Below are 14788 nucleotides of genomic sequence, written 5' to 3'. Positions count from 1 at the left end.
CATAAAGATGATTTTATGAACAGACTAATGAGTAAAAACAACAGTTACGGTAATGTGCATGCATGTTATATTCATCTCCAATTAACCAGCAATGAAAAATGGACTTCTGAGAAAGAGACGATGCCAGACGCTAATGAAGCTAATGGCACTTTGGAGAGAAATGATCAGCTGCCATGGATGTTCCATTAACGAGCTGCTGAAGTTCAGATTACATTATCATCGCTGGTTGTCTTAGTCACAACGCCAGGTGAACAAAAGTTGAATGTGTGTGGAAAATTAACATCTGTCTCCATCTGTTGTCATTTTAAGGGGAATATGAGGTGGAAATTTTCCTATTGGCCAAAAGTGAGCTTGTCAATGAAGTTGATTATAATGGGCAGAATTTGGGAGTAACTAACAAAAAGTAGCAAAGCTGTTAACTATTTTCAGTGGTGTGACTGTAGCTAAGCTGTTTTTCAAAATTCTTTAAATTGGATTTTGAAAAGCAGTTTCTATCTGACAGGAGGGGAGGGCCTAAAACTAAGAGGACTTGATGATGTCATCAGAAAGAAAAAAAAATTCAGCGGTAGAGCAAGCTGTAATATTTTGATGAATTATTACAAAGTCTAACTTTTTTATTCCTTTGGAATAATACGCAATAAATCAAACTAGGCTCAATTAATGTTGACTCTTCAAAATATTTCCAACGTAAACAATTCTCTGATTTGCACAACCCTGCACAGAAGTCCTTGTGTATTTTTATAAAAAAAAGTATTTTAACTAAATAGTCTGTCAAATACGTTATTCGGCCACTTAAGTTTCAAAATTGTTTTTGCAACACTACTAATAGTTGTGCTGTAGTTTTATTGCACTGTTTGCTAGCAGCATAGACATTATTTAACCTACAGAGAAACATAAGGCGTCTCAATACGCTCCTTAGATAAAGTAGTCCACTGCCCAGGAAACACTTTCTATGGCTGTCCCATTGTCAAAATCAAGTGCACTACAATATTCACTACCAAGAAATTCCCAGAATGCACAATAAAACCAGTTAGCTAGTGATAATGATAAACAAAACCAATTACTTAAGATATCGCTCATGGTGTTATTCAGTTGCTGGTAATTGTGTTGCCTGTTATTAGTTTCTCAACATTTCACGGCTTGTTAGCGCTCAAAATCATATTCACGGTAAACTGAATTATTCTTGAAAGTTCAGCCTTGAGATATGGATGATCAATTTACATGACACTCATGTGAGTATGTGTTGTATGAAATAATTTCCATTCTCTCTGTCTCTGTTCCGTCTGTTTCTTCTGCTCTGGAAAATGACATGGAATGGAGTGTTCCTGGGAGCTGTAACCAGTGGATGCAATGTTCATTTCTTTTGCAGGTCTGCTGCAGCTGTGCTGGAATCCTCTGTTGTGTCAACTCCTGCCAGGACTCTGGAGACCGCTGCTCTGATCTGGTCCTGTTCGGAGCCACTGAACCCCTAGATTTCTCTTCCATGCTTCCAGCAAATGAGCTCTCTAGAGAAGGTCTTGACAAATTGCTCTTGCACTTTTTTTCCCCCTCAACCTGACACACACTAACACCAGGGCTGTGTTTAATATAGAATTGAATTGAAAATGCCTTTTAAATTTAAATTAAAAGGAGGAATTTTAATTTAAGGAAGGAGATTCAAAGTACAAAGAAATGTCATATAATTATAAGAGGACAAACCAAGGATATACTGAATTAAAATTACAAACAAACAATGTGTCTGAACCAGATAGAGTGTAATTTGTCTGTCTTCATTTAATTCATATGAAACTGTTGCATATGTGATACTGAATTAATTAAAATAAAAGCTGTAAAAATAAATAAATAAATAAATAAATAGTAATAATAATAATAATACCAGTTTGACAGCCCTAAAATTACATAAAATTCTAAAAAAAAAAAATAATAATAATAATAATGATACAGGGAAAACAAACAAAAACTGACAACTAAACTAAACAGACAAATTAAAAATAGAATGGAAATCAAAAGTAAAAGTACTATAAAATGGACAGAGAGAAATGTTCGATTGGAAAAAAATCTTCATAAAAAAGTCAATCATGTTTTTTATTCTTAAAATGCAATGATTTTCAAATGATAGCAGTTATTAACAAAACAAGTTAACTCTGGCAGGCCTAAAATACTAAAAACAAGAAAATTCTAATAAACAAACAAAAAACTCAAAACTGAAATAAAACTACCAATGAGAGAAAACCAACAAAAACTGATAACTGAACTAAAAAGAAAAATTATGAATAAAATAGAAATAAAAAACTAAATTGAAAGGACACGGTTTAACCCAAACCCTAATCTACACTTGAAAGAAAACATTTAGCATTTTTAGAATTTAAAAAAGTAATAATAATTTTTATTCATTTATCATTTTATTCAATTTATTTATTTTTTTATTCTGCTTTATGTAGTCATGAGAAAATAGAGAAAGAAAATACAGAGAGATCACAGACAGTTTTGTATGAGAGGGAACGTCAGTCCGCATTTTTCACTGAAAACACAAAGAACGTTTCATGAGCCATGGTGATAAAAATAACTTCCTAATATCTAAAGCAGGGAATGATCACAGACATCAGCCTTGACGTAGCTCTTCACCAAAGCACTTATCCCCCCGATGTAGACAGATGATGTTGATTTTGGCATCCACTGCGGTGGATAGTTTGGTTGTGAAATCACAATGTGGTAAAATACAACCAAGATTTTGTCCCCCTTGTGCGGGCACACACACACACACACGCGTGCTGATGTAATGCTTGTCTCAGAGCTACCGGCCAGCGTGTTTTCTTTAGCTGCAATTTATGGCGACCTCACAGAGGAAGTTTTATTGATGCTAACCATGGCGGCTGCTGGTGACCAGAAGCCTTGGAGGGACAGAAGGTTCAGTCTGTAAAACGCTTTTTAACAGGGGTTGAATATTCACACAAGCCAAATCAGGAAACAATTTGGGGCTTTAACCGACTCTCAGGTAGGTCAAGAGGAGCCCTGCGCTGCCTGTCAGCCTGACTGAATCCAGATGGAATAGTGACCGCAATAGTCTGGTTTGGGTTGGCCTGGCTCTATCGCAACCCTCAGGCTGCCCTGAGACGTCAGACCCCGAGACCGCCCGACTGCAGGCCGGCCACAGATGAAAGACTTTCAACACCTTCGATGATGGTGCATTGGATTTGTCACAAGGGATTTTTAAGGAGAAGTCAAAGTGCAAATTTGGAAGAGAATGAATCTGACAGGTGGTGATTCTAGTGCTCAAGGCAAGATATAATATGACCCCAAAAAACTTCCTTTTGTATAGACGCCTGTTTCTGTCTCAGAGTGTAAAAAACCCAAAAACAAATAACAAGATAGTTGCTCCTTTATTTCTCATTATAGTGGCTCATTATTGATACTACTAGAAATAAGGACACATTTATGAGAGTCAAAATTGTAATGTTACTTCTCATAGTATCAATAATCTCTCTTTGACTTCATATTTTTAAATTACAACTTTCTGCAAATCATAATTACGACATGCCATAATTGTGACAATTTCTCTTAACTGCCAACTTAAAAAAATTGTGACTTTATATATCACAATGTGACTCCATATTTCACAATTGCAACTTTTTTTCTCAGAACTTGCACTATTTTTCATAATTGTGACTTTCTGTGACATAGCTTGTAATTGTTGTAAACGTTTCTTAGAAATCGCGACTTTATATGTTAAAGTGTTATATGTTATATTTTGCAATATATTGCATGAACTGCACCTATTTCTCACAATTATGACCCAAATATGACATTTTTGTAATTGCAATTATTTCTCATAACTGTACATTTACTATTCTTCACAATATGACTTCATATTTCACAACTGCAACTTTTCTCTCAGGATTTGCGGAATGTCTTTGAATTTTTCAACATAACTTTCTGTAACATATCTTGTAATTGTGAATATTTCTCAAAATCACAGAAATTGTGACTTCATATTTCACAACTGCAGCTTTTTTAGAACTGCAATTATTTCTCATAATTAAGACTTTCTGTAACTCATAATTGAGACATTTTCTAAAATTGTGACTATTTCTCATATTCTCAAAAAATATCTCACAATGTGACTTTTTACTCAGAACTGCAACTATTTGTCATAATTAAAAAAGTTCTTGTAACTGTCTCTCAGAAATTGTGAATATATCACCTAACAACTCACAATCTCACTTTGTTTCTCATATTGCGAATTTATGTCTTGTAATTGAGTTTTTATCTGACAATAATGTGTTGTAATTGAGTCTTGAGTTTTTATCTGACAATTACAACTAACAGACAGAAGCAAATTCTTTTTTGTTGTTGTTGTTGTGGTCTTTTTCGAAGCAAAAGTGGCAGATTGCTATTCTGGATCATTCTTCAAACCATTTACATGAGAAACCCCCCAGAGTAGCAGATGCGGTCAAACCCTCTACAGAAACAGCCAGATCAAAGATTTCCCGCTGTTTTCATCATCAAATGCAGCAAGGCCTCGTCTCTTAAGAGGATTGGTTGAAGTTCGACAAATGCAGACAGATGCTGGGAGCGTTAAACGCAGAGAGCTGTGTAAATCACAGTGATGCTTGTGTATATAGAATACAGGATTAGATTCAGAATTCAGATGTGTTAACAACCAATTCACACTATAGTGGAATTCATGTTCACGTGTCAGACAAACCTTTGTGACAGCAATAGCACAAGCATGACCCCATATTTCAATCAGCTGCTGCTGCCCAAAGCGGTAGTCCCTCAGGAGCTCCGTCTCAATGGTCGCCACCTCCGTTTTACTATAAAAGACAAACAAAGAGACAAACTGCATTGACACAGAGCTCATGACACGCATGGTATTAGCTTACTAGTGGGGACAATAAATAAATCATGCTTTATGTTTCGGCATGAATGCTAACAAGTGCCAAGATGGAAACTGGGTGGGTTTGATTACATGGAAACCAAGGACTGCAATACAGCACCTGACGTTTAAGTGTGTATTCTGAGCACATTGTATGAGACATGCCATCCAGGCATTCCAGGCATGGTGTCTCGCTGCCTAAATCTTGTTTAGCCACACTCAGAGCTTATGTTACTGAGAGTTTAATATGGGCTACAGGGAGCCCAAGGTAACTGTAAAATGCAGGCCCTTACTTCAAGAATCAAACACTGGGTTCCTTTCAATAACCTACTGTATAGTCGTAACATCAGAGCCCCCTGCTGGAAGTACAAAGAACTGCTATCAGGATGTTGATACTAAATTACAACCCTAATAACCCTAACATTAATGTATTATGAATGAACATGAATTTTTGAACAACACAGTATATTGAAATTAACATTAATCTTGGTATATATGTTATGCTAATAAATGCTGTAAAAACTGTTCATAGTTAATTAACGAATCGAATCTCATTTTAAAGTGCTACCAACTTTTATTTATTAATTTATTTTAAATATTCCTCTGTGCTATATACATCCCTATACAGCTGCTTATTATTATATTTTCAATATAAGAAAGCCTATATATTCATAAGAAAGCTTATAGGCTGATTGTATTTTCAACATAACAAAGGTAATAAAGTGTTGGGGAACAAAACCAGCACCCAATAAATTGATAAAAAAAACTTAAAATAGAAATATATCATTGGCAACTAACTAAAATAAGTAAAAAATAAGTAAAAAAAAAAAATTACTATAAGTAAAATAAAAATAAATCTATATAGAAATATTATTTAAAAAAATGACACAAGCACATAATAATAATATGACTAAAACTGAAATCAAAATTTTAAAATAAAAGCTTATTCGCGATATTAATTAGCAGTTTAATAGTACTATCATGTGTTCTATATACCTTTCTGTCTTTTGTAACTTGTTGATTTATTGTTCTTTTTTTTTTTAACCTGAGGCATTTTTCCAGTATGTTTCCAAGATAACAAGAAGAGAACAAAGAACCATTTCTGAAAATTATTATACATTATTGAGTTCTCTCAACTGTATGCATGAAGTGAATGTGGTTTCAGTTCAAAGCAATTTTCTGTCACTATCTAATTCTCGCTCTCGTTTCAGAAAAACTAATAATGAGTAATAATTTACTAACAAAAAATAATGAGCTTGTCGCCTGCCCCTCGCATGCATGTTTTTGACATTTTGGGGAAATTAAAAAGAAAAGAGAAATAGAAAGTCCATATTTATTTAATATATTATAGATAGATAGATAGATAGATAGATAGATAGATAGATAGATAGATAGATCGATCGATCTCTGGCATTTACTGTCTCCAATAGAGCTCCACAGGCGTCAAGCCGAGTTTGCAGGAGGAGATTTCCTGACGTACTGTGACACAGTGATATTTGTAAAGTTCAGCTGAGTCTAGCACTTTTGATATTTCCGCTCCCATCGACCTATTCAGGGAAGTCCTGACAGCCGTATATTTCCTGGTTCCAGGCACAAGATAAAGTACAGACATCTCAAGCCTCATCCTTGTAAGGTTTGCTATGCTGTATGTAGAAAAATAGTTTGGCCTGCAAACAAATCTTCCTTCATTTAATATCTCTCAAGCATTAAAACAATTTCAGTGCATCCCTGTTAGGCTTCTTTGTAGTAAACTGCAATGAATGAATCTCACCACCAGGGGACAGCGTGGCTCAGACTGTTCTCCCAGCATCCAGAGCATCCATCAGTCCAAATTGCATTATATTATTAGGTCTCTTAACCACAGAAGAACCATTTTGGTTCCCCAAAAAATCTTTCCGTAAACAATCCTTCATATTCTTTTCTTAATGTGAAGAACATTTTAAAATCTAAAGGGCTTTTTTTTTTTTTTTATTTAATATATATATATATATATATATATATATCTATATCTATATATATATATATATATATATATATATATATATATATATAAAGAATCTTTTGGAAAATGTTGGAAAGTTTCTAACACTTTTAAAAATGTACTTTTCAGAATGGGGTTTTCACAGTGATTCCATATGTGAACCATTTTTGGTTGCCCAAAGTACCTTTCAGTGAATAGTTCTTAAAACCATTTTCTCTTAGTATGAAGAGCATGTTAACAATCTAATCTAAAGAATATTTTTCTACTTTAAAGAATCATTTGTGCAATGGAATGTCTTAAAAACAAAGGTTCTGAGGCTTCGCAGCGACGCCATTAAAGAACCAATTTGGGTTCCCAAAAGAACCTTGAACAGTTCTTAAAAGAATGCTATTTTTCTTAGTGTGAGGAATATTTTAAAAATCTAAAGAACCTTTTGTGAAATGGAAAGGTTCCATGGATGTTAAAGGTTCTTCATGGAACCACTGAACCAAAGAACCTTTATTTTAAAAAACTGTATTCTCTTAAAATTAAGGTTCTAAAAGGGGGGTTTCACAAACAATGCCACAGAAGAACCGTTTTTGGTTCCCCAAAGAAACTTTCAATGAACAGTTCCATTTTTTCTTAGTTAGTTTGAAGAACATTTTAATAATCTAAAGAACTTTATTCCACTGGAAAGAAGCTTTACTGGAATGGAAAGGGATGTTAAAGGTTCTTCATGAACCACAGAACTTTTATTTTTAAGAGTGTAAAGCCGATTTGTAACAGAGGCCCTGAAAAATGACAATAGTTTTTTTGGGGGCAGTGATTCCATATGTGAACCATTTTTGGTTGCCCAAAGTACCTTTCAGTGAATAGTTTCTTAAAACCATTTTTCTCTTAGTATGAAGAGCATGTTAACAATCTAATCTAAAGAATATTTTTCTACTTTAAAGAATCATTTGTGCAATGGGATGTCTTAAAAACAAAGGTTCTGAGGCTTCGCAGCGACGCCATTAAAGAACCAATTTGGGTTCCCAAAAGAACCTTGAACAGTTCTTAAAAGAATGCTATTTTTCTTAGTGTGAGGAATATTTTAAAAATTTAAAGAACATTTTTTTAAATGGGAATTTTCGGAGTGTTTTAATGGTTATTAATTTTGGGTTTGGGAGAAAGATTATTTAAATTGGAATTCTTAAAAATAATTAAAATTAAGGTTCTAAAAGGGGGGTTTCACAAACAATGCCACAGAAGAACCGTTTTTGGTTCCCCAAAGAAACTTTCAATGAACAGTTCCATTTTTTCTTAGTTTGAAGAACATTTTAATAATCTAAAGAACTTTATTCCACTGGAAAGAAGCTTTACTGGAATGGAAAGGGATGTTAAAGGTTCTTCATGAACCACAGAACTTTTATTTTTAAGAGTGTAAAGCCGATTTGTAACAGAGGCCCTGAAAATGACAATAGTTTTGCATTAGTGTCTCCCCTAGCATTACTATTCCATAGAGCTAGGGCTAATTGTTGTTGATCACCCTTACAGCAAATACACACATGAATGCACAGTCAAATGAACAACAGTATCAGCCCAGGCACCCGCCCCGAGAGTCTTCCTAATTTCCCCACGAGGAGCCACGCTATCCGTGAGTCGCGAATTGTGCTGATCAGCTGTAATGACAACTCGGCTAATGAGGTTGTTTACCTCCAGTCTGCTAGCTTGCTTAACACGCATGCAGGAGTGTTGAAATGGTTTTGCCTGTTTACAAGGGGATACACGGATGTTTGTGTGAAGCATAGAACAAAATGGGGGATACTTCTCAGTCAATATCCACATTTTCCCTCTTTTTCTTCATTTCCAACCACTGTAATTACCTCAGCACACCACGAGACAACTAAATAACCACCTCTCTCAGTTAAATCAGTGGTTTTGCCGTTTAGCAGCTTCTGACAAGAATCTGGTTTACAACCCAGTGTTCTCAGTTAGGACCGAATTAACAAAGGAAATGAGTGGAGAAAACGATATAAAAGAAAAATAATGACTATGGAGAACAGGAGAGTACACTACTATTTGCATAACCACCAAACTTAGCGCACAGCTCCTCCAGGCTCCCAATAATGTGATTACAGACGAGGGATAGCCTTTTCGGCACGGCTGACATCTGACAAAATCATTTTCACACAGTGTCGCATGCACTCTTTAATGACAGATGAATATGCGCCCTGGTGTGAATGCTGCTATGAGCATTTGCTTGCAATTTAATGTAACATTTGAAAAAAAATAGAATAGAAAAATGATTTTAAGCGTCACTCCACAATTGTTGGTGACATTTCTGTCTGATTTTTATTTTTATTTTTATAAAAATAATAAATCACACATGAAACCTACTGTTACATTAATTATTTTATTATAAAAAATAAAAATAAATAAATAAAAAATAATACAACAAATATATATATAATATATATATATATATATATATATATATATATATATATTATATAATATATATATTAGTTTTAGTTAACGATAACAGCACTGATTTTTGAGATCTGAAAGTGACCAACAGGATCTGTCATCACAATTACAGAAAAACTCTTATAGCAATCTCAAGATTATAATTCTAAACAGCAAGAACAGAGGTTACTCAAACTCAAATTTCAACTGATTCATGGAAAGGGAAGCAAAAAACAACATCTAATGATGTTGAAAATCCAGGAGCTGGACTCTCGTGTTACACTTAAAGCAATTAAAAACTTCTAAAAGGGGACGATGCTCAAGCCCTTGCTGATTCCTCACTAATGAGTGTCTCGACTTCCTGCTCGTTAATGAGATAAAAGCCAGGGACAGGGTGGCACTATTTGACCCAGACTAATGCTGGACCACCCCAATCAGAGCTGACAGAATATTGCAAATGGTTTGGAAGTAATGAGAAAAACAAAACAAAATGGTCCTTGGATATGTTTAAAACTTGATCCATGTGAGTTAAAATGAATCAAAAGAGCAAAAGAACAATGAATCAAAAGTATATTTTTCATCAAAAAGTATCACAAAAGTGAAGGGAACAGTAAGGTAGATGTAGAGAAAAAAGTCAGTGGACACGTCGCTTTCCAAAGGTACTTTCAGCGCCAAAGAACAGTGGGATGAAGCTGACACCAGCGTTCTGGAACAACTTCACAGTTCTTGGCAAAGAAGAGCCTGGCTTGCCTGACATATGTTTGGAGAGGAGATAAAATATGCATCAAACGTGGCACTCTTATTCTAAGATTAGCCTGCGTTTGACATAAAATCGAGCAGGGAAGTGTTATTTCCCAATGGCAGAGAACATATTTTACGTGTCTTCTGTTAACATCCAAAGAGGTATGTCTTTCCTGAGCCTATCCATGTTTGACAAACTACGTATTAAAGTGATAAACAAATGCTGGAGCATGCCGTCTGCTCTTCACATTGTTCCATGTTGCCTTCCATTTATCCACTTATCATAAACACACCATATTTCAGACCTACTTCCTCTATTCATCTCTACCCTTACACCCACCCTGACCTTTCCAAACACATTTCCAGACCTTAACTGCTGAGTACAAATAGTGCAAACAATACAACAGTCTGTGCCATAGAAAAGATAAATAACCATTTTACTCATTTCCCTGAGGGACCTCTATAACACGCGCCGGCTGCACAATAAGATAACGGCTCAAAGCAGAACTGCCAGAATCTGAGTAAGAAAACTAGACCAATGGCCAGTCAAAACTAGCCAAATAACCCTAGTTGAATTATCAAAACTTAAAACATACCACTTCCATACATAAAATACAGATTTTTACAGATTTTTATTCCTTTATTCTGTATCATCATCTTTACAAACCGCAGACTTGGCAACCCTGAATTGTCCGTCTAAACCAGTAGTCTTGCTTTTTTTGTACATTGTATATTTTTATATTATTATTATTATTTGTATTATCTGTGTCCTGTCTTGTCACTGTCATTCTGTTGCACTGTTGCACTTCTGTCACTAAAACAAATTCCTTGTATGTATAAACATACCTTGCAATAAGCTCTGATTCTGATTTTGATGATGACGGCGCCTCTCTGTGGGCACGTGATGATGACGCAGAAGGGCACTTCAAGAAACCGTTGTTTGGTCCCCTACACCCTTCAACCCTTCAAAGCTCTCACTCTGGAGGGTAAAAACTCTGAAGGGCATTAGGGCATAGGGATGAGGCCTTCCAAATGAAATGCAGGGATGGTGTGTGCACACCAAAAGCAAAGAGAATATTTTTGTGTTACTCACACTAGACTACTCATGAAATGTTTTTCATGTCACTCGCATGAATAAAAAAATTGTCCATGCTCTCCTCCATTTTCTGATACAACCAGACTCATCAAACCTGACATGTCAGTAAACTCTTCTCTGATTAGCTTGAGCGACAACGTGTCATGCAAATTTCCCGCTCGAATTAAAGAAGATGCAATCGAGGCGAATATTGCGTGTTTGCATCAATCGCATCGCCCGGTGCGAATTTGTGTCTTTTGTCCAGATTTAAATATTACAGATTTAATATTACAGTTTAAATCTGGACAAAATAACGCACAAGGCACACATGAACTTGAGGTATGTGCTAGTCAAAATGTTGCGTGATGAATACTCTCTTTGTGTAGCAATGTCCTAAAACACCAATAACGAAAAACTAAAGCAGTTAGAATTCACAACATTACAAACCCATTCTCACGATAAAATGTAACTTTTTTACATGGTCGCGATATTGTATGAATTAGTACATTGTGATTAGCCGGTTAACGTAAATATTTTAGAAAAAAGCAAGCATGGAGGTCCACCTCTAAATTTAACTGTCAGTGGTTCGAAAACAGAGCGTATGAAAACAAACAAAGGGAATCATACAAATTCTTAAGATTTAGCCACAAATTCGCCAAATGATAAAATAGTTACAAACTGCATGAGAATGTGTTGACATTACAATAGTGTTATCATAATGTTATTTTAGGAGCTTTACACATTAAATTGTCGCATTATGTTAAATGTTAATACAAATAGACTGAATTCTGAAAAAAAAACTGACACTGCTATTCAAGAAGCTTCAAGAATCAGTGTTCAAGAAAAGCAGATGGTTACAGCAGGTCTAGAAGGGCGTCATCATCTTGGCATGGTTCATTGGAAAGAACACTTTCAGAGATTAAGATCCATAGTGCTGGATTTATGGCAGTGGTGTTTGGACTGGTTACAGGAAGGCCAAAGCGACAATGATTTGACAGGAATTAAAAGAATAATGTTCCATAATGCAGGAGAATTATGATAAATTGTTTTTGCCAGTTATGTAATGACATCCATATTGTAGGTATCATCCTCCTGACTTCTGCATGATCAAACGCTTACCTCCCCTTTGGTCAAAGACCAAATCTTTGACCCATAATTCCTCCCTCATTGTGCATTTCAACTGTCCGCTGGGGTGTAAGGGATCCAGAAGACAAGGCACACCTGAAAATGGTATCAGGCCTCGGCCAAACTGTCCAGCTCACTGCACAATGACTTTCATCTGGCCAGATGAGCCGGTAAACAACAGGAGGCTACATCAGAGCTTAAATCGTTTTTTGAAAGCATGAAAGCAAGGAGCTACTTTACTGCCTTAAAAAGGATCACGTTTCGGTAATTTCTCTGGAAAAAAATCGATAAACAGGTCATGGGCATCATCTCAAGTCCTATCGCTGACCCATAAACTCATCTTCAGATGGGCTTGTTAACTCAATTTTGAAACCCATTGCTGAGGCTGCTCAACTTCCCCTCCAAAATGACGATAATACATCAACCGTTCCATTTTTGGAGCTCTGGGAATCTGGCGGAGAGTGTGCAGTGCATGGACCTCTTCATGAACGGGCCTGCTCGGCAGCCAATCAGCTCCGGGACGGCTGCCCATCACCATGGCAGCATTTTTTGGTGACACGGAGGCTTGATTTTAATGGACTGCATTTGGCACTGGGGAGCGACTTTAGGAGAACTTCATTTGGAGGCTCTACTCAAACACCTGCTGTAAAATACGATGTCGCATGATAATGAAAGTTCCATCAAGGGATGTCACATTTTAACACAGGCTGTTTAGTTCTAGTAGGCCAGACAATAAAGAACTGAGCAGCAGTTCGGCTTGCCAAAGATGGAGAGACCATGAAATGTTATTAGCATCCACAATTCATGGCTTAAATCCATTAGTTCCCTTCAGCAGCATTACATCAAAGTGGAACTTTTTTTCGACGGTCATGTGCTTATGTAATTATGGCCTCTGCCAGTTGGCAGCTTCTCAAGTAACTGTGCCCAGTTAGATATAGCGAGAGGACCACAGGAGACTGTGCAAGTGGAGGAAACCATGGTAACGGAGCAAGTCAGGTCACCGAGCCGACGGTGCCTGCAGACAGGTTGAAGGATGTAAGGAAGAGAGAGAGACTGAAAATAGGAACACAGGTACAGTCCTTCAGGCCCAATTAAAACCACCGCTTGGCTGAACTGGATTTCGACAGCAAATGAAGAAAGTGAATATTCAGCATTAGTAACAGATACGTTTGGCCATAGATATTGTTGAATAAAATGCCCTGTGATTATTTTTGAAGTGTAATTTAACAGGCTAATTTAAGGCAATAAAACAACTGCGACAGCCATCTGGAATGAAGCAGGATGTATGCAGCGTGAAAACACTGAATCATATCACATTAATTAATTGTGGAATCATTAAAACTTAAGGTTAAGGTGTTATATTTTAGTGTAATCTAATGACGAATATTATGCTTAGAATATGAATTAATTTTCACGCTTGACTGCTTTTCGATGATTGGAGCTTTCTAGACCAGAGTATGTGAGTGGTAAAATTTTGTGTGATCTTGTGTGAAGCGAGGAGCATTTGATAACTAAGTCAAAGAATTAGAAGTCATAATTTATATGAGATGGTAAAATTTTATAAAAATCATACAAAAAAAAAAAATGCCTAAAACACACAACCTTGAATTTATATCTAAACAAAAAAAAAATGTAACTTATGAAACCTCAATGAAAGTCAGAAATTGTGTCAGAAATCATACAGAAAAAAAATATATGACAACCTAAAACGAAATCTAACCCAAAACTTCTCATCTCACGTGAAGTCATAATTTGTACGAGATGGCAAAATCATATGAAAAAAAAAAAAATGACTAAAACATACAACCTAAACCTAATTTTTTTTCGCAAGTTAGTCTAACTTAGTCTTTTGAGATATCATAAATCGTTCAAGATGAAAAATTTATAAGAAATCATACAGAACAAATATATGACAACCCAAACCTAACTCTAACAAAATAAAAATAACAATAATGATTAATGAAATTAATAAATACATTTGCTTAGTAACTTCTCATCTTATGAGAAGTCATAATTCATACAATATGGCAAAACTGTACAACAACAAAAAAAGTATGACTAAAACATACAAACTAAACCTAACCAAAGATTTCTTTTTGTAACTTAGACTCATTAGGAGTAATAATTTGTATGAGATAGTGAAATTGTAAGAAATCGCAGAGAAAATGTATGAAAAAACATCCAACCCAAAACTTTAACCTAACCAAATTATTTTTTCACAAGTTAGTGTGACTTAGATGAAAAGCCATAATTCACAAAGGATGGTGAAATTGTTAGAAATTATACAAAATATAATTTTTGTACTATTTGAAAAAGCATTTCATACTTAAACATACAACCCAAACATCAACCAAAAAAGTGTTTCGTAAGTGAAGTGAAGTAGCACAATATCATACGATTTTCGCAATCTATGTATTATTGCATTGTCCTGAGATTGTATTACATTACATTGCTTACTTAGAGAAGCAGCACAAATTCAGCCAAAATAATTATGCAATATAATCTTCATTAGCATGCTGCAGCCTTTCATATTCTCAGGGGATGTTCACATTTTTTCGAAAAA

General features: G+C 35.4%; 1 protein-coding gene across 1 annotated transcript in view; it reads right to left on the bottom strand.

Moving 5' to 3' along the window:
• LOC109048471 (yjeF N-terminal domain-containing 3-like) overlaps positions 1-14788 on the bottom strand; it is a 35181-nt gene that overhangs the window by 4898 nt on the left and 15495 nt on the right. Inside the window, exon 2 of the mRNA XM_042711835.1 lies at positions 4706-4814. Within this exon, the coding sequence (XP_042567769.1) occupies positions 4706-4814 (109 nt within the window). The remainder of the gene's footprint in view (positions 1-4705; positions 4815-14788) is intronic.

This window comes from Cyprinus carpio, chromosome A22 (genome assembly GCF_018340385.1).
Source record: "Cyprinus carpio isolate SPL01 chromosome A22, ASM1834038v1, whole genome shotgun sequence".
In the NCBI taxonomy this organism is placed as follows: Eukaryota; Metazoa; Chordata; class Actinopteri; order Cypriniformes; family Cyprinidae; genus Cyprinus; species Cyprinus carpio.
The sequence above is the reverse complement of the archived record's forward strand: the minus strand, read 5'-3'. Positions and strand labels throughout refer to the sequence as shown.